Raw genomic sequence first — 20,838 nt, 5'->3', positions numbered from 1 at the left:
TTGGTCCAGAGAACTGTCAATGGGATCCCAGAATGGAAAATTAGTATATTTTAATTTAATTATTTTATTGTGTTTCTTTGGCAGTCAAGGGAGAGCTGAAAGGGAGAGGTGGGACCAAGAGTGGTCTCAGCAGATAAGAGTGGTTGGAATCTCCAGCCCCATTAAAGCTCTAATCAGGAAAGAAAATACCAGCACTTCACCGCCAATTCAAAAGTGCCTTTTCTCTCATATGCAATTTTATATTACAGTAACTTACACTAGTAGCATCAAATAATAATCCATGCCTTTGGGTGGGAGAAAAAATCAGAATGACCTTTTAAGAATTCTTGATACGTCTCTTTTTATATACTCAAGTCTGTTCATCTGATCTAAATTAAGCCAAGTATGAACAACACACTTACATGGTGGACAATATCAATCAGATACAGATGGAATCAAATTCTTAATCTAAAATGGTTTCCATTTTTAAAAGGAATTTTTATCATTAAATCCAATGCTGGAGAATATTATTTAAAAAAAAGCACACACAAACTTTTTATGTTTCAAACAGTCATAAATTTATTTCCTATTTCCTACACTTCAGAAATGTAATCCTCTTTGTACAAAAAAATCCCTATTTATAAGTCCATTTTATAGCTAAAAATTCTATAGTTTGCTTATATATCAGCATTTAATTTTAAAAATGTTTTCATTATGATCTGTCAGAATTCATTATATGAGTACACTCAAAACACTGCTCAACTGTGGTCTATGAATAAGTTATTTCTTTTACAGATGTCCAACACAAAAATGTAATACCATGTAGAAAAATGAAAACTGAAAGTCATTGTGAATTTCAAAATATCATTATTTAATTGTTGAAAAAATACTTACGATTAAAAGGGAACTAGAATTTTACTCGCAGTCTTTTTGTTGTCATTACTGAACAAGTATGAAATTTCCTTTCCAAGGCATACTTTGACAGAAAAATATAAATGAAATCTGTAACGTACCATTATAGATAAGCCAACACAAATGCTCCTGAGGTAGAGCCACCTGCATAATGAGTCGTAAGGAGGACAAGATATTGAAACACATCTGCAGAGATTCTTCATTCTGGAGATTTCTATCACTGATGCATACCATCTGGTAAATGCAAATATTCCTTCCTTGCAAAGCATGGAACTAAAGTGTATGGGAACAGAAGTAAAATAAAAAATACTGTCTTTTAAAATATAAATATTTATATTTATCAGTTTTCACATTAGTATTTTGTTGTGCTTTGCTAAACATGAGAAAGTAAAGCATGTATCAGAGTTATACCATAACAGTTACAGGCATAGTGAATTAGAGAATAGAGAAGGGGTTATTAAGCTGTGCAGATGGCTTCCATTAGATCCACATGCAGAGAATAAGTTTAATACACTATTCTCCTGCGTGACAGAGTGGTAGGAAGGGAGGATAAATAAGGCACTGGACTGGGACTTGGGACAGAAGTAGATCAGTGCCTAAGGTCTAACTCTGTATACATCAATATTCTATGGACTAAGCATTCTAATTTAGGCACCTTCCATTTTGAAATTAGATCCCGTGGCATTTCCAAGGTCCATGAAGATGGAGAACTCAACACATGTTGCAAGTTAAGTAAAGGAAACCATTTCTGGCACTTTAGATTTATTTTAAAAATTATCTTGAAAAAGCAAAATAAAACAGACTAATGAAATCTCTGACCACATTCCCTTCTTGAGGTTGAACAGTCTTTAAATACCAAAACAAACAATAGCTCTCACATTTCCAGAGCTCCCTGTCCTGGATTCTAAGCAAATCACCTCATTCCATCTCCTCCCAGAAAAAAAAAATCTAAGGCCCTTTTTAAGGCTTTACCCCTAACTAAGGTCAGCTGTACCTGATCATCACAAGTGCAGGCAGGAAACACATGGCTTTCCCAGTTATCCTAGCTCAGGGAGAAATCCAAATACCCACATCAGTGTCTGGTGCAGCAGAGACTCCCAATAGAGCACTGCTGGGACAGAATGCATTATTTTTATGATGCCTTCCTCTCACCTTGCCCTGCCTTACTCATACCAAAGGACCTATCACAAGCCCTTGGTCTCTTGTAGCAATAACACAAAGGAATGTTTACACCCTCCCTGAGGTCATTTGGCTTTCCTACAAATTTTCATCATTTACAGATGAAACTAATGACCATATAAATCTATTTATCAGTCTATTTTATTTAATACCTGGAAAAGAATATATTGATAGTAGTGTGATGCTGCTTTGTCATCAAGCAGCTTATGTGTAGTATTTTTACACAGAAATACGGCACAAATTACAATACAAAGTTCTAATTGTGTTGACTGCCCTGTTTTCATATAAGGTAGGAACACAAAAATTGACACATTCAATCAGCGACCAGTCATCAACTTTGGTCCATATCCTGCCTTTGACAGTAGTTTATACCAGCTGTTTTAGAGGAGAAACCCTGGTCATGGAATAACCTGCCCACAGGAAAATTGTCTACCTAACCTCAATTAGTTAGAGGTTGGATTATGCCTTGAAGCATGAGGGGTTATATCTCTTCCAAAACTTTTTTTAAATCATTAATTATATAACTGTGGATATTCTCAGCATTCATATAATTGTGAATCCCTTTTTAACCTCAATGACATCTTGTGGCAAGGAGCTCCGTAGACATGTGTATTATTTCCTATTCTGGATATGTGAACAATTAAAGAGCTCCAGGTATTAGTAAATCTACCTCTCGTTAGTGCAACAGTCGGATATACATTTGTTGAAGCTTAATAAAGGCCTCTTATTTTGAAATCATTAACATTTTTGTTAAAACTCTTTCTTGTTTATACCTACCATAAGTGCGGCACTTTTATCACCAAAGCCATTTGGAAAAAACATGGACTTAAACTGATTCACATCTGCTATTACCTCATCAAGGTTTATTGAACTGAATTGCTGAAGATACCGTCCATAGCACTGTAAAAGTGCTAGCTTATATTCCTGGAATGTGAAGAATATGTTATTCATAGATTTTACATTTTATTTTTCTATGCAATTATAAAATGTGTATTATACTTTTTTACACTCATTTAACAAATGGCAATGTAGAACAATAACTGGAGGTGAAGTAGACTCACCCAGGACTATGCTGAAAAGTCAGGAAAACATTTTGTAATGTAGTTTATAATGATAAAGTCACCCACAGAAAGCATTAGAATCTTCGGAGTAATCAAAGATGAGTCAGGGTTTTTTTTAATTCAGAAACTTGACAAATACCCGATACTGGATTTAAAATATTATGTTCTCACAACAACACAACAAACTCAAGGGCTTCCTGGAATGTCCTACAGCTTGAGAGGGGTAATCATAATATTACTGAGAAAAGCACTTCAGAACAAAAAGCTTTATAAACTATACACAAGGATTGTTATTTCATCCCCCACTGCAGTGCCCACCTCTTGGGCAAAAAGAGCAAACTGTTTCAGAATTCACACCAAAACCACACAGTGCTGTAGAACAAGAAGTGATGAAAACTAATGGATACCATTGAAACTACAGAAGGAATTTAGATACCTGAACTAGCCAAAACACCTCATTTAATAATCCTACTCTTGTGAAAAATGCCATGGGGTCTTTAATCACTACAAGCAGCCAGGACCTCAGGCTTTATGTCTCATCCATAAGACAGTCCTTCGGTAGTACAATGATTCCTTCTAAGGCTATGTTGGGACAGTGGTTCCATACTGACTCAGAGGTTGAACCGCCATCTATTGCAGTGGTTCTCAAACAGTAGGTTGGAACCCCCTTTTAATGGGGTCGCCAGGGCTGGCTTGCTCGGGTCTGGGGCCAACCCAAATATATGGAGATATACCTACCTCATAGAACTGGAAGGGACCCCGAAAGGTCATCGAGTCCAGCCCCCTGCCTTCACTAGCAGAACCAAGTATTGATTTTACCCCAGATCCCTAAGTGGCCCCCTCAAGGATTGAACTCATAACCCTGGGTTTAGCAGGCCAATGCTCAAACCACTGAGCTATCCCTCCCCCCACAACATCCGAGCCCCACTGCCCAGGGCCGAAGACTGAGGGCTTCAGCCCTGGGCAACAGGGCTCAGGTTACAGGCCTCCTGCCTGGGGCTGAAGCCCTTGAGCTTCGGCTTTGTCTCCCCCTCCCCGCCCTCGGGCTTTGGATCCCCACCCGGGGTGACGGGGCTCAGGCGGGCTCAAGTTTCAGTCCCTCCTTCCTGGGGTTATATAGTAATTTGTGTTGTCAGAAGGGGGTCGCGGTGCAATGAAGTTTGAGAACCCCTGACCTATTGAATCACCAACACCACTTCCTGCAGCCACAATTCCTTAGAGGTCTCCCATCCAACTGGACTTGTGGGATCTGGCAGATTGTAGGCCAGGATAATTCAAACATGATAAATGCAGATATCTTTCATGTTTTCTTTCCCCTTTCCCTCATAGATCATTTTAAAAGTTCAGGTTACAGTTAGTCCTATTAAATCTTAAATAGCTTTTTATTTTCTTCAGTCATCTCAGATTTCTTCAATTTAAATACTAAAATAATGTATTTGTTTTCCAAATGTGTTTTATATAGAAAACTGAAGTGTTTTTTTGAATTATGACAGTTATACCGACTTTGCACAAGAAAGAAAAACAAAACTTTTCAAATTAAGTTTGTTAGGAGCCTAAATAGGCAGTAATTGTCCTGTATTATACATACGTAGAAATTGGAGTTGAGGCTTCATCAGGGACTCTACCTACCATTCATGCTGTGAAAGCATCATGAGATAAATAGTCCACCTGATGACCAATAGCATTTTTTGGAAGTTGCATATGTTATCGTTTTTATAAGTAGTAATGAAAGACAACACACTGTGTTATAGTTGGTATTCACCATGATTAATATTTAAAGGTTATTATATGTTAATGCCTATCATTTGTATCACAGTAACACCTAGGAGTCCAAGTCATGGACCAGAATCCCACTGAGCTAAGCACTGTACAGACACACAGCGAAAAGATTATCTCTATCCCAAAGACCTTTCAATCTAACTATAAGACAAGAGGCAACAGCTAGATACACGCAGACAGAAAGAGCATAAGAAAACAATGAGACAATACTGGTCAGCATTATGGGCAGTGGTCTCATTCCAGATGCCTAACTGTTAATAAGAATGCTATGTAATTTCTGAATAGATGACACCTGGAATCAAGGTGTGTTCTAAGAGATTGGAACTTGTTGATTGGTGGGAGCACAGTGGATGACAATGGAAAAGAGTCAAGAGCATGCACTTGTGAGGAAAAGGATAGCATGAGGGTTTGAAGCTGATAAAGATAGGGGAAGGCATTGGTGCTTGTCTAGGATGGGGAGTTGGCAGCAACTGGGAGGGGAGGCAAAGGAAAAGAAGGTGTTTGTGGGATGGATGATAGTGGATAGATCACTTGATAATTGCCCTGTTCTCTTCATTCCCTCTGAAACATCTGGAACTGGCCACTGTCGGAAGGCAGGATACTTGCCTAGATGGTCAATTGGTCTGACCCAGCATGGCCATTCTTACATTCTTATGATGAAGGGCTGCATCTTCGGCCACCAAAAATTTCAAGAAACTAGTCTACATGTTTCAAAGTCACCAAAGTAGCCAGCCAGAGGAAAATCATGACAAAGTTTAAGTACTTAAAGCCATGGGTAGCCATAGATACAGCCCTTAAAATAAAGGATCCCATCTTTGATCAGGAAGTTGGAGTTAGATGGTGGTCACTGGCAGCATTCTGAGTCACCATGACTACTGCTGCAAATGAGTCAATAGATAATGAGAATCGAATGAGGGACAGCAAATCCCTATGTATTAAGGTGTTGGCAAAATTACAAGTTTTGAGGACTGTAGAATATTCTCAAGCTCTTTCTCCTAGTTATTCCCCCTTATGAGAGTATATTGGGCTTGCTGTTCTCGATGCCCGGATAGTACGTCAAAACAAAGTTAAATCTGGAGATGAAAAAAGAGCATTGGTTCAGGTTTTTTGTGGTCCGCAGATATTCCAAATTTTTATGATCTGTAAATTGTTGGACCGTAAATTGCATGCCATTGAGATGGTGGTGCCAATCTTCAAAGGCAGCTTTATTGGTGAATAGCTTTGTATTGCACTTCTCATAATTCTGCTGTGCGAGTGTGAGTTATGGTAGTAATATGCACATGGATGGAGTAGATTCCGGGGTCCATGGCATGATGATAGTACTGCTCTAACTGCCACATTGGCGTGTCCACCTCAACTATACAAGGTTTTGCAGGATCTGAGTGCAACAGAATAGGCACTGACATAAATGCCTCCTTTAAAAGGTCAAAGACAGACTTAGCTTCCCGTGTCCAGGCAAATCAGACATTCTTCCAGAGCAATGCAGTCATAGTGGACCACCAATTCTGCAAAATCCTTAATAAAACATCAGTACAAATTTGAAAATCCAAGGAAACGTTGAACTTCATGCACAGTTCTTGGGGTTGCCCAGTTTGTGATTGCAAGTACTCTGACGGTCTATGTTGGTGTCACTGGGAAAGACTATATAACCTAGAAATTCCTGGTCAAACTCACATTTTTCTAATTTTGCATATAACCCATGCTCACAGAGATGTTTCAGCACTAGGCAAATGTTTTGGTCACAGAGGAATTGATCTAGTGTCCCTAAAAATGTCTTTAACAAAATGCTGAAGAGTGGTCAGTGTTCTTGAAAGACTAAAAGGCATCACAAGATAATCAAAATAGCCATGAGCTCTGGTTCCAATAGGGTGTAAATCACCCAAACAGGATCTTGGTCCTTGCTGGAGATTGATGGGACATTAGTAAGGCCGATGAGGAGGTAGAGTGTCCGTATTCTTATTGAATAGGTTGAGGCCAGATCCACCACAATATAGACATGGGCCAATTTCATGGCAAGGCTCCTTCTCTTGACCAGTGAGATGCGTCCATAGCTGACCTGCATGGCTGGCCCCCTGGCATGGGGGAGAGAATAGAGGACTCTGTTATGATGGGGAAAATCAGGGGAACCTCATATGGCAGGAGGGGGAAACGGGGAACAGAGCCCCAGCATGGGGGGATGGTGGGAAAGGTGGCCTACAGAGCCCCTGGCATGGGTGGTGGGGAATGGGGCAGGGTTGATGAAAATCAATAATTTAAAAAAAAATTAAAAATCAGATTTTTTTTAAATTTAAATTAAATACAGGTTTACTTTTTAAAATTAAACGTATTTATAATTCAGTCTATGTTGAAGTCTAAAATTATTATACTCTATTAAAATAATTTAACTTAAATGCAAAAAATATTACGTTCTGCATGTTTGTTGCCAAGTTTTAAAGAAAGTTCCATCAGGCATGTGTTTTGAGTCACTGGCTAAGCACATGGAACAAGAGTTTATTAAAGTGCTAAACCAGCTTTTGCCAGTAGTTGCCTCTTCTGAAGGTGCTGAGAAAATATTTTCTTAATTTCAGTTTATTCAACTAGTTCAGTTCAATGACTAGTTCATTCAAAGTTAAGAAACCAATTAGGCATTGAAAATGCAGTAAAGCTTGTTTCCCTCTTCCAATCTATGAATAAAAACTACATGTGAGAGTATATGCTACTAGTTCTAAAATCTTGAAGGACATAGTGAGCAGACACAATCAGTTAAATTCACTAACTACTGATAATACTTCCTTTGTTTATTAAATCAGTTAGTTTTAAAAGCAAGACATGTTTTGATAAACATTTTCTTATTTACCCAGAACATACAAAGTAGTTTTATTTGATTTTTAAAAGGCTGCTTTTGTGCATTTTAAATTGAATTTCCATCTGAACAGAGCTGTACACAAACTGCAAGTAAAAAAATTTACTCATCGTCTAGTTAATAAGAATAAGTATCATTTGCCATTTTCTAATTTAGTAAAAATGTAAATATTAAGCATCTGAATAAAGGTATATTAAGCTATATAATTATTTAAATAAATTTATGTAGATACAGTGTATCCTCTTGGTTAGTCAAAAAAAGCACCAAATTTAGTGTGAAGGTTAAATTTGTTGTAAGTCAACGTATTTTAATAGTTACCAGTCAACTAATATCAACCTTTCTTGAGGAAAATAACTAAAGTATAAATGCTAAACATAATTAAAAAGAATTATTTAAATCCAGGTTTCCTGCTTGCTGATTTAAATCATGATTAAAATCAGTTATTTAAACTGCTTTGATTAAATCAATCAACCCTGGAAGGGGGGGGGGTAATGAAGGTTCACACAGACTCCCTAGCATGGGGGGGAAATGGGGAATCCTGCTATGGGAGGAGGGGAAATTGGGGGGAATGGGTGTAGACAGAACTTCTGCCATGGGGGAGAAAAAGAGAGACCCTGGAACAGGTGGGAGGGAGAAATTGGGAACGCAGAACCACTGGAGGGAGAGAATGGGGGAATCTCACATGAGGCACACATAGCCCCTGCCATGGGAAGAAGAGCAGAATGGGGTACACACTAAGCCCTTTCCATGGGGATAAGAGAAGAATGGAGGGCATGTGGGGGATGTGAAAACAGGGGTGCACACAGAGCTGCTAGAATGGGGGACCCGGGTATGGGAAAAGTGGGGAATAGGGAATACACAAAACCCCTGTCAGTGGGAGATTGGGGAAGTTGCAGGGAGTCCCTGAAATAGAAGGGATGGCATGCAGGGAGCTTGTGAGAGGTACTGGAGGGATGCAAGGAGGCCAGGTATGTGCAAGAAGCTCAGCCTAGGAAGTGTGAAACCCTCTAGTCCTCTATAAGTTCAGTTGCAAGTAATTACCTTCCAGCCTTAATCCTGGGGGAATTCTGCACCAAAAAATTTAAAAAATCTGCACACAATATTTTAAAATTCTGAATATATTATTTCTCAAAATAACACAATATAATCATACCAGTATCAATTATTTTGGTAATGTATTTAAAAATACCTGTCAGCAAGTATGTCTCTAACAATACAGAATGAAAAAGATTCAGGAAATGTTTTTTGTCAAATAGATTCTTTACTAGGCATATAAATACAGAACTTTGAGTAATTCATTTAAACTACAATACAGAACCATATTTCCCGCCCCCCTCAGAAGCAGTGCAAAGGCTTGGGGGTAATGGAGGAGATGAGGGAGAGGAAAGGAGACTGGGAGTGAACCTGGAAGGTTTTTGGGTGTGGGTGGAAGAAATATGGAACAGATTTGGAGGGGGTCAGGGAGGGATTGTTTGGGAGCCTCCCCTGTGCAGACCCTGGCTGATCCCTAGCCTCTCACATTGAGTCAGGCATATCTGCCCCTGTCCCCATGTGTCCCTGTACCCCCATGTGTCCTTGCACCTGCTCCTCCATCCTCATGTGTCCCTCCACCCCACTCAGCCACCCTCCATGTGTCCCTGCATCCCTTCCCTGTCCCCAGATGTCCCTGTACCCCCTCTGCCAGTCCCTTACCCCCATGTGTCCCTGCATCCCTCCCGCTTGTGCCCATGTGTTTCTATGCCCCCATTCAGCCATTCCCCTTCCCACATATGACCCTGCACCCCCCCATCCCCATGTGGCCCAGCACCTCCACTCCCATTCAGCCCTTGCCCCAGTCGGTCCTTCCCCAATAGCCCTTAGGAAACCCAGTCTGTGACATTCCCCCTAGCCCCACACTGTCTGTCTCCCCATATCCTCTGTTTCCTGACCTGGCCCCATAGGCACAGCGCTGCCAGGCAGGCAATCTCTTCCCTTCCCTATTGGCAGCTGGGGCTGCTCCTGCCTGGGAGAAGCTGCTCTGGTTTAGTGCCACAGTGGCCCCTGGTGGGCAAAAGGTGGAATTGCAGCAACTTTCCAGCAGAAGTTATTTTCTGTGGGAAAAGATTATGCGTGGCACATTAATTATGCATGCACGCAGTGGCGCAGAATTCCCCCAGAAGTAAGTAGTACATTCTTGAACCGTCTCTGAAACTTGGCTGGGAATTAACCCTCAAAATCCCAGGCAATAAACTGGGTTGGCAGGGCCTCCTCTTAAGGACACCCATGGGGGAGGATGTGGTAAGGTTTGAGGTCCCGTTCAGCAGGCATCAAAAGACTTGTACTCACTAACACAGGTCCATTATTTTTATTATTATTAATTTGTATTGCAAGAGTGCCTAGAGGCCCCAATCAGAGACTGTAGCCCCACCGTGCTAGCATTATACATACATAATGAAAAGATGGGCCCTGCCTCAAAGAGTTTTTAGTCTTAAACATAAGATGAGAGACAACAGGTAGACACAAGAAACAGATGGGGGAGCACAATGCGATAGTGAAACAATTACTCTCAGTGTAATAAGCTGTGGCCACAATGCACCAACTGCAATTAGAGTTATTTTTATTAATTTATCTCACATTCAAAACAGCTTCCAGTAAAGTATAATTAAACGTTACCCCAAAATAGAAACACACAATGAAACACAGACTTGGGAGTTGAATCTTTTCTATTTAATATGACTTACTTTGATCTGAATAAGGAGGTCACCAACTTTCAGAAGTTTTTCATTGTAATACCAATCTGGCAGTCGAGGCTTATACTTGATCCAAATATTAAACAAAGTGTTTGCTCTAAAGAAACAGCAGGAGACAAAAGTTACACATTAAAAGCTGGCAACAGACCTGCTATATCAAGTAAATGAATAATAAAAATTCCAGTTACGTTAGCCATTGAAGAGCTCTTTCTTCCAAATGCACCTGAAACAATATGAACACTATGGATTTAAAAACCAATAAAAGTGATTATTAATATTGATTTGAGCAAACAAGTCAACCATCAAGTTTCAAGCTTTTATCACAATGGATTTACATTAGGATGAATTACCTCCTACATAAGTACTTATCAAAATGTTCTAACGTACGAATTCCTTTGAAGTATTCTGACAGGGTCATAAGAAGTGTAAAATGTGTCCCATTTTCCAGCTAGTATGAAAAATGTTGAAAATCACTGGATGTTGAGAGATATTCAGTCTTAAAAAGCTATTTGGTATTTTAAATAAACTCAATGGATTACAATGTGGAAAAATCATTACATTAGAACAAATGAATGAAAAGGACAGAAAAGAAAAATGTCAAAAGTAATAAAGCATGTCAGGCAGCCGTAAACTAAGGAATTACTGGATCCTGAAATAAAAACAGATATTTTTCATACTATGGCATATATCACAGGAATAAGAAGAGAACTGATTAGACAGCCTCTGGCATGAGATGGCTCTAGCATGAAATGTACAAGAAAATTACAATAGTTGGAATAGATAAGGACATATGTGCTGGGGGTGGGAGAGAAAAAGAAAAAGAAAAACTGTCTTTAAAGAAGTATTCTAAGGGTATGTCTACAGTGCAGTTAAACACCCACACCTGGCCCATGTCAGCTGACTTGGGCTTGTGGAATTCAGGCTATAGGCTGTTTAATTGTGGTGCAGACATTCAGGAGCCCGAGCCTGAACATCTACACTGCAGTTAAACAGCCCCATAGCCTGAGTCCAGGAGCCCAAGTCAGCTGACATGGGCCAGCCACAGGTGTTTAATTGCTGTGTAGACATACCTCCGGCAATATCAGATATCACCAGCGGCCAAAAATGTCACCTTCTGCTGGGCCAGGTTACTACTCTCTTATGTTTCAGTCACAGACCCGACCACAATTATCTATACTGCTATCACCAAGGATGATTTAGTGTAACAAACTCCATCTCTGATTAATCCAACGGGTGTCCAGTAAACTGTAATTGATCCTCAAGGGCAGCCTGCCTGCTAAGTAGAGTGGACTGGCTATTTCATGCCACTACTCTGACTCCTATACTGGCTGTAATTTGAATAATGGGGTCCTTGTCTTTAAAACTCTAAATGGATATGACCCTGTTGTCTCAGACCACCTTTCTCTTTGTACTTAATTGAGAAAGCCACATTCAAATGGGGACGTGATAGCTAGTTGGAAACCAGGTTCATATTAACAAGCACAGGGGGTTTTCAGAGGAGGACTCCATTAAAGAATTAAGTTACGAATCTTCACAACGCCAAACATCTGTTTTTGCAGGTAATCCCCTAACAAATCACCTGCAGAGCAGCCTCAGCAATCATAACAGAGCTACTCATAAGTAACAACTTATAAATAAGGAAGAAGAGAGGAGACAGAGGAGCTACACTTTGAAGACATCCTTTTCACAGGATTCTTACTCCTGGGTCTTGTGCTCCCTAATATGAAACAAATGGAAGTCTCCAACCTCCAAGGACCTTTCAAGGGCAGCAGGAGTGGGTTGCAGTGCAAGCCACCTCTTCTATTGGTCAAATGACATTTGGGACCCATAAAGCCACCTTTGTAACCTTCCAGTCAGTCCCTGATTTTAGCAGGAAATGAAGGCTCCTCAAAACAGAAATTGGCCAATCACATGAAAAAGAAATAATTTGCTCAGATACAAAAATACAAATATCAAAGAAGGGTATAAATCACCTTCAAATTCCAAGGGGAAAAGGGTGACCTTGGTGTAATGTAGGCCCTCAGCCTTCTATTGGACCTCACATTAGAACCCAGAAATTTGTAATATAACCGATGTAAGGTTTCAGTACTTAACTGTCAGATGCAAAGGCTCCCTGCACTAATGCAAAACCAAGTCCACAACTTTATACACTAGTTTTCAAACTTCCTGGCACTTGTAATGGAGAAGTTTACTTCTCTTCTGCAGTGTAAATATATTTGGAGTTAGAAGAGTATTCATGCTCCTCTAAATTCAAATAGTAACTATTGTCACTCTGAACATCAATCTACACTCTCACAAATAGCTAGACTGACAAAATGATAATGGATTCTCGAGTATATACAAATCCCTTAGGAGGCACTGACACTGACCATGCTGTGATCCTCACTACAAGAGAAACCAGGACTACCTTTGCCAGGGCTGGTGTTTCAAACACAAAAAATGGTCCAACTGTGTTGAGAGTTCCAACAACGCTTGATACAAGGAAAGAGGGAAGCAATACAGCAGCTTTATAAGCAACCTCAGAGATGACTATCTGTGATCTGGCGAGGTACCTGAATACACATTGCCACTCAGAATTCCTACCTCCATCTTCCTATACTGAACCTGAAGGGAGGATACTGAAAGTTTTCATGCAATGCTGCCTGGAGCTGGAGGTTTGCAGTGGCATTAGGATGCTGGAGTTTTGGAAGTGAGTGCTCTCTCTCCCTGCATTTCTTGCTGACATTTCTTATTTGGAGATGATAAATGTCAGATGAACTGCTCGGTACTACTTATTTCAAGGATAAAGACTAAGAGGGCATCAGTTCCTAGCTTCAAGGTGGACAGTGCAGAATAATTGGGATGTGAAACTGCCCTGCTGGGCCTTGAAGTTAGCTGAGTCTGTGCTGATATAGGCAGCACCTGCAGAATCCCAGTTCTTAGAGGATAGAGCTGATTTAGGTTTTCACTTCAAGGATTTCTCCTTCAAAGTATTCTGAAGTGCTGGACTTTCTGGTATTGCAGGAGGGTGCCTCAAGAATGCCTTTGACGCATTCCCCTCATCACTGAGTACTTGGGATGACATTTGCGGATCAGATTCAGTACACATTTTTCTGCGGCACAATGTTTGAAGTTGCTGAGTGGTCTTCCTTCCTCTGAGGAGTCTAGGTGGAGACTGACATTTTAAAAAAAGAATAAAGAACAGTGTAGCAAGGCGGTGGGACACCCCACAGCCCCGCTGAGGGCCGAACCTCCCCTAACACCAACGTGGGCGGAGCCACCGGGTCCAGCGCCCGCCCCTCAAAGGTCACGGCGCCGACCCGGAAGTATAAAAGCCCGCCTGCAGAGCTCAGTGGAGAACAAGCCGGCGGAGAGAGCAGACGTCTGTGGCCGAGCTCCCGCTTGGGAGACAGCAGCAGGCCGCGACCGGCCTGCTGACTCACCAGGCCAGCCGAGCCTACCCCTCGCCCATTACCCTGAGGAGGACTGGTCGAGCCTGCCCCTTTCCAGTTACCCCGAGGAGGAGCCGAGCCTGCCCCTTTCCAGCTACCCCAAGGAGGAGCCGAGACTGCCCCTTTTCAGCTACCCCGAGGAGGAGCCGAGCCTGCCCCTTTCCCGCTACCCCGAGGAGGAGCCGAGCCTGCCCCTTTCCCGCTACCCCGAGGAGGAGCCGAGCCTGCCCCTTTCCCGCTACCCCGAGGAGGAGCCGAGCCTGCCCCTTTCCCGCTATCCCGAGGAGGAGCCGAGCCTGCCCCTTTCCCGCTATCCCGAGGAGGAGCCGAGCCTGCCCCTTTCCAGCTACCCCGAGGAGGAGCCGAACCTACCCTTCGCTACCTACCCGGAGGAACCGATGCTGCTGGAGAGCACCGAGGACACTAGTACGGCCCAGGTACCATACGAGGGGGAGTGTGGAAGTAGCCCGGGGGCAGCTGACCACAGTCTGGCTGCAGCACTGCCAGAGCCTATGTCAGTGTGTTGCGGCCAGGATCCCCAGTGACAGCAGTGAGTTTCCACCGCTGCTAGGGCCCCGGGCTGGGACGCAGTGGAGTGGGAGGGCCTGCGTCCCCCCTGCCACCCACTCCTTGGGTGGCAGACACCCCCTTTTCCCTGGCCTAGAGAGGCTGGGACCTCTTGCTCATTGACTCAGCCCCTGCTTAAGGGCCTGGGCTCCTGACTATTTGATTGCTGCCCCACCCTGACCTAGGGCCTGGGCTGCTACAAACATTGACTCAGCCCCTGCTTAAGGGCCTGGGTTCCTGACTATTTGATTGCTGCCCCGCCCTGACCTAGGGCCTGGGCTGCTACAAACATTGACTCAGCCCCTGCTTAAGGGCCTGGGTTCCTGACTACTTGATTGCTGCCCCGCCCTGACCTAGGGCCTGGGCTGCAACAAACATTGACTCAGCCCCTGCTTAAGAGCCTGGGTTCCCGAACTATTGGCTCAGCCCCTGCTTGAGGGCCTGAGCTCCAGACTGCGTGGTTGCTGCCCAGCCCTGATTGAGGGCCCGGGGCTTTTTCTGCTTAAGGGCCTGAGCCCCTAACCTGTTTCCACACTACCGCTGGACCAGGACTGACGACGGACCAGAGCGAGGCGGTGGGATACCCCACAGCCCCGCTGAGGGCCAAACCTCGGCCGAGACTGCTACAAACAGCCAAAGGAAAGAGAACGAATTTCTGAGGCAACAAATGAAGGTTTAAAAAATATCAAAGCACCAAAGTGAAAGATGATGAAGCTCTACAAACAGAGACACCAAAGATATAACATGATCCTATGGCTGGAAATTGAAGCTAGACAAAGTCAGACTGGAAATAAGGCGCAATTTTTTAACTATGAAAGTAATTAAAGATTGGAACAATTTACTAAGGGTCATGGTGGATTCTCCATCACTGACGATTCTTAAATCAACATTGGATGCATTTCTAGAAGATATGCTCTAAGAATTATTTTCGGGAAGTTCTAGGGCCTGCTACAGGAGGTCAGATTAGATGATCACAATGGTCCCTTCTGGCCTTGGAATCTATGAACTCTGCAAGGGAAAAAGTCCAAAACACCAAGTGAAGGTGTCAAAGCACCTAGAAGCTGAAATAAAAGCTTGGTTATATACCTGAACATCCCCAACCCCCTGGAAACTGATGCACCCTGATGGTACGCCTGGGCCTAACAGTCATCCTGGATGAAAGAATTATGGCAAAACAAATGTATCAATTAAAAACAAAACAAAAAACAAACAAAAAATGACGTTAGTTGATTAGAAATTGGGAAGGTCTACAACAGAAAGGGACACCCAAAGCCGATCACTGCTGGGTTGCAAAGTCAGAATGCCAGATGGAAAGGTTCAGCTGCTCGTTGCTTCAGTTAACTGAAAAGGTCCAAGAGTTAGAGTTGGGTGATAGGAAGTTGGTTAATGACACAACCCACCACCACTGTCCAGAGGGATGAAAAATGCTGACAGCTTGGGAAGTTCCACCTGCCCCATACTAGAGTGCTGCGAATCAGGAGTAAGAACTCTGCTCAGGTGAACAACAGGGAGTCCGGTGGCACCTTAAAGACGAACAGATTTATTTGGGCATAAGCTTTTCCACAAAAGCTTATGCCCAAATAAATGTGTTAGTCTTTAAGGTGCCACCGGACTCCTTGTTGTTTTTGTGGATACAGACTAACACGGCTACTCCCTGATACTTTCTGCTCAGGTGGTATTTTTCAGAACTACCTGTTTCCCTTGAAGGAAAAAGTAAGTGTGTATCATAGAGCCTAGATATTATAGTGATGGTCACCATGCAAATATATATTATAAGCACGTATAAAGAGACAGACATACACAAATGCACAGTATGAATCAGATATTTTTTCCTGGCTGCTGCATACACAATGCATTATAAAAATGTAGAGATTGTGCATCCATACACATATGTGCACCCACACATACATGCACACATAAAGGTGCACAAATACATATGAATATGCATAGCTATATGATACGTTTACATCCATGTCCATAAAAGTGTGTGTGTAAATAGACATGGACAGATACACAGGTACACAAATGTGGACACATGTAGGTGTCCAACTTATTCACACTAGAGCCTCACAACCTGACCCTGACAGGACCGGACTAGAAGTGTCGGGTTCAGGTGTGAGAACAACCGGACCCTCTTAGGCTTGGCTCATGTCATCTCTGATCACCTCCTCCTGCCAGTGGGGTCTGCGTGGCAGCAGCTGTGTGCCCTCCCCCCCCCCCGTCAGCTACCACCACCTTGTTGTGCTTTGTGTGTGCCGTGGAGTGAGTGTGCCAAGTTGCAGTACCTTGCACTCTGCAGCACACACAGCACAGACAGTGAGGCAATGACAGCAGGCAGAAGCGGGGCATGCAGCCACCGCCACACTGACCCCATGAGCAGGAGGCAGCCAAAGACAGATCGCAGGCATGGGGAGCAGAAAGTCCCCACCAGGCCAAGCCCCAAGGAGGAGGCACCAGCGCTCATGCAATTCAGGAGGAAGTGTCAGGTTTGGATCCGGTCAGTTCTGAAAACAATTCAACATTCTTGCATCAGGTTTGGGTCTGCTGTGCTCAGCTCGAATTCGGGCAGCTTTTAAAATTAGGACCGAGCAGACCTCTAATTCATATCCACTCACTGCTGATTTGTCACTGTCATGGACAGGGTGACCTGATTTTCATAATGAAAAGCAAGGGCAACTCCCAGGTGGCCAAGTGCAGTGTTGCAACTATCACAATATCTAGTGTTTTTCTTAACCCCCTCCCCCAATCATCTAAAGTCATGGGACTACATGAGACTCAACATAAGTTTCTAGACTTCATGATTGTGCAGAAAAACTGAAAAACATAAACCCTAACAGCTGAAAAAAAGAAGGCAAATAAGAACAAGTAAGATTTAAATCTCAATTTTTAAGCAAATTTCATTTTTTATTTTTAAACACCTGGCGTTGGGAACACTGTAAAGTGCATATGACACTAGGTGGGAATCCAGCACAGTGGCAGGGAGGGTGTCAAGTTTGAGGTGAGGAGAAAATCTGAGTAGATGGTTGGGGGACAGGAAGACTAGAAGGGGCGGGGGGAGGCATGATGGATGAGAGCTAAAAGAGCAGATAAGGGAGCCTGAAGGGGCTGACAGTAACTGGATGGGAATTGACAGAGTAATTCAGGAGGACCCAGCAGAAAGAGGCAGTGGCTGGATGAGACTGCCAGGGAAGGGGGCAGCAGGAAGGGACAGTAGATTCAAGGGGATTGCAGGAGGGAGGCAAGGGGCTGAATGAGGATTGCAGTGGGAAGGATGAGGAGCAGTGGTTGGAAGAGGACTGTTGGGGAGGAAAATATGTGGGATCAGGAGCCAGAGAGGGATTGTAGGGGGTCAGGGTCCAGATGGCTGTTGCAGGGGGAGGTGGGGACAGAGTCCAGATGGGGGTTACACAGGGAGGCAGGAAGGTCCAGATGGGGGTCTGCAGGTAGCAGTCGGGGGCGCAGGGTCCGGGCGGGGATCTGCAGGAGGAGGTTGAGGGAGCAAGAGCTGGATGGCTGTTGGAGGGCACAGGGTATGGATGTGGGGCTGCAGGAAGCGATGGGGAGGAGGGTTCAGATGGGGCTTGTTGGGGGAAGCTACAGGGTCCCCAGGACTGGACATGAGAGAGACAGCAGGGTCCAGATGGGGGTTACAGAGGGCCTGCGGGGTCCCTGGGGCGGGACAGGATGGGCAGGGTCTGGATGGGAGTTATGGGAGGGGGGCTACAAAGTCCCCAGCCTGGGGGCTACAGAGGAGCTGCAGGGTCCCCGGGGGGAGGGGCAGGATCTGGATGGAGGTTAAGAACATAAGAATATAAGAACGGCCATTCTGGGTCAGATCAAAGGTCCATCCAGCCCAGTATCCTGTCTACCGACAGTGGCCAATGCCAGATGCCCCAAAGGGAGTGAACCTAACAGGTAATGATCAAGTGATCTCTCTCCTGCCATCCATCTCCACCCTCTGACAAACAGAGGCTAGGGACACCATTCCTTACCCATCCTGGCTAATAGCCATTAATAGACTTAGCCTCCATGAATTTATCTAGTTCTCTTTTAAACCCTGTTATAGTCCTAGCCTTCACAACCTCCTCAGGCAAGGACTTCCACAGGTTGACTATGCGCTGTGTGAAGAAGAACTTCCTTTTATTTGTTTTCAATCTGCTGCCCATTAATTTCATTTGGTTGCCCCTAGTTCTTATATTATGGGAACAAGTAAATAACTTTTCCTTATTCACTTTCCCCACACCACTCATGATTTTATATACCTCTATTATATCCCCCCTTAGTCTCCTCTTTTCCAAGCTGAAAAGTCCTAGCCTCTTTAATCTCTCCTCATATGGGACCCATTCTCACACCCTAATCATTTTAGTTGCCCTTCTCTGAACCTTTTCTAGTGCCAGTATATCTTTTTTGAGATGAGGAGACCACATCTGTACGCAGTATTCAAGATGTGGGCCTACCATGGATTTATATAAGGGCAATAAGATATTCTCCGTCTTATTCTCTATCCCTTTTTGAATGATTCCTAACATCCTGTTTGCTTTTTTGACTGCTGCTGCACACTGCGTGGTTACAGGGTGGCAGCTGCAGAGTCCCCAGGCTGGGGGGAGCAGGGTCCAGATAGGTGTTACAGGGGGCGGGGAAGCTGCAGGGTCCCAGGCGCGGGACAAGGTGGGCAGGGTCTGGATGAGAGTAACGGGGGTGGGGGAAAGGAGGTGGCTGCATGGTCCCTAGGGTGGGATGGGGGCCTGGGTCCAGATGAGTTATGGTGCAAGGGTGCTGCAGGGTCCAGGTGCAGGGGGACAGGGTCTGGATGAGAGAGGGTTACGGTGCAAGGGGGTGGGAACAGGGACTGGATAGGCATTACGGGGGTGCTGCAGGGTCCCCCGGGTGGGGTGGCAGAGTCCGGATGAGGGTTAAGGTGCGTGGGGGGGACAGGGTCCGGATAGGGGTTATGGGGGGCTGCTGCAGGGTCTCTGAGACTGGGTGGCAGGGTCCAAATGAGGGTTACAGTGGGGGGGGCTGCAGGGTCCAGGTACAGGGGGGCAGAGTCCAGATGAGGGTTACGGTGCGGGGGGGCCGCAGGGTCCCCGTGTGTGGGAGGCAGGGTTTAGATGAGGGCTATTGGGGCGGAGGCTGCAGAGTCCAGGTGCGGGGGAGGTAGGGTCCAGATGAGGGTTGTGTGGGGGGGGATGCAGGTCCAGGTGCAGGGGGACAGGGGCTGCAGGGTCCAGGTGCGGGGGAGAGGGGGCAGGGTCCGGATAAGGGTTGGGGAGGTGCAGGGTCCCGGTGCAGAGGGGCTGGGTCCAGATGAGGGTTACGGTGCATGGGGGCTGCAGGGTCTGGGTGCGGGGGGGGGGGCATGGTCTGGATAAGGGTTGGGGAGGTGCAGGGTCCCGGTGCAGGGGGGCTGGGTCTGGATGAGGGCTATGGTGCAGGGGGGCTGCAGGGTCTGGATGCGGGGGGAGGGCAGGGTCTGGGTAAGGGTCGGGGAGGTGCAGGGTCCCGGTGCAGGGGGGCTGGGTCTGGATGAGGGTTACCGTGCAGGGGGGCTGCAGGGTCTGGGTGCGGGGGGGCAGGGTCTGGATAAGGGTTGGGGAGGTGCAGGGGGGCTGGGTCCGGATGAGGGTTACGGTGCAGGGGGGCTGCAGGGTCCCGGGGCGAGTGAGGGTAGGGTCCGGATGAGGGTGGAGGGTCCCGTGGCGTGTGTCGCGGGAAGTGCCCCCAGTGGCCGGGCCTGACACCCGCAGCAGGCGGCGCCCCCCGGGAGCACCTTACCGGCCCCCTCCCCGCCCGCGCTCTGCCTGTACCCGCGTCTGTGCAGCTCCTGCCCCCGCGGCTCGGCCGCCCCCACGCTCTGCAGCCGGCGAATGAAGCCCAGGAAGTCCCGCAGCTCCGACTCGAAGCTGTCGATCACGGGGTTCCCCGGCTCCAGGGCCCCGAAGAAAGTAGCCGGCGGGGGCTGCAGCCCGGGGCGAGGAGGCGGTGGCTGGGACCCGGCCTCCGCCATCATCCCGCTGCCCTGTACACACGGGCGGTTGCTTAGCAACGGGCGGGGGCGGCGTGTGTAGGCTCCTGCCCTGGCTGGTGTTTGTGCCCAGCGCCCTGGGTCCCTCACGGCGCGTCCCGCGGGGCCTGGACCGCAGCAGGGAGCGGGGCGCGCACCGCTGGGTTTTTAACAGACCCACTGGCCTGAGGGGAGGGTAAGGCCAGGCGGGATGACCAGCCCGGCCAGTGTGACCTAGGCCAATGGCCATAGGGGCAGGAACTAGGGGTGCTGCGGCAGCACCCTCTGGCTTGAAGCGGTTTCCATTAGATACAGGGTTTATAGCAGTGGCTCTCACACTTTTGTACTGGTGACC

The 20,838-nt window shown here is 45.6% G+C and overlaps 1 protein-coding gene across 1 annotated transcript in view; it reads right to left on the bottom strand.

Annotated features, from left to right (window-relative positions):
- Positions 1-20,417, bottom strand: part of CFAP54 (cilia and flagella associated protein 54) — a 215,509-nt gene extending 195,092 nt beyond the window's left edge. Inside the window, exons 1-4 of the mRNA XM_065423873.1 lie at positions 20,287-20,417; positions 10,473-10,578; positions 2,848-2,994; positions 993-1,164 (exon numbers count right to left, since the gene is read on the bottom strand). Coding sequence (XP_065279945.1) covers positions 993-1,164; positions 2,848-2,892 — 217 coding nt within the window. The 5' untranslated portion in view covers positions 2,893-2,994; positions 10,473-10,578; positions 20,287-20,417. The remainder of the gene's footprint in view (positions 1-992; positions 1,165-2,847; positions 2,995-10,472; positions 10,579-20,286) is intronic.
- Positions 20,418-20,838: the final 421 nt, after the last annotated feature.

Source organism: Emys orbicularis, chromosome 1 (genome assembly GCF_028017835.1).
Source record: "Emys orbicularis isolate rEmyOrb1 chromosome 1, rEmyOrb1.hap1, whole genome shotgun sequence".
NCBI lineage: Eukaryota > Metazoa > Chordata > Testudines > Emydidae > Emys > Emys orbicularis.
The sequence above is the reverse complement of the archived record's forward strand: the minus strand, read 5'-3'. Positions and strand labels throughout refer to the sequence as shown.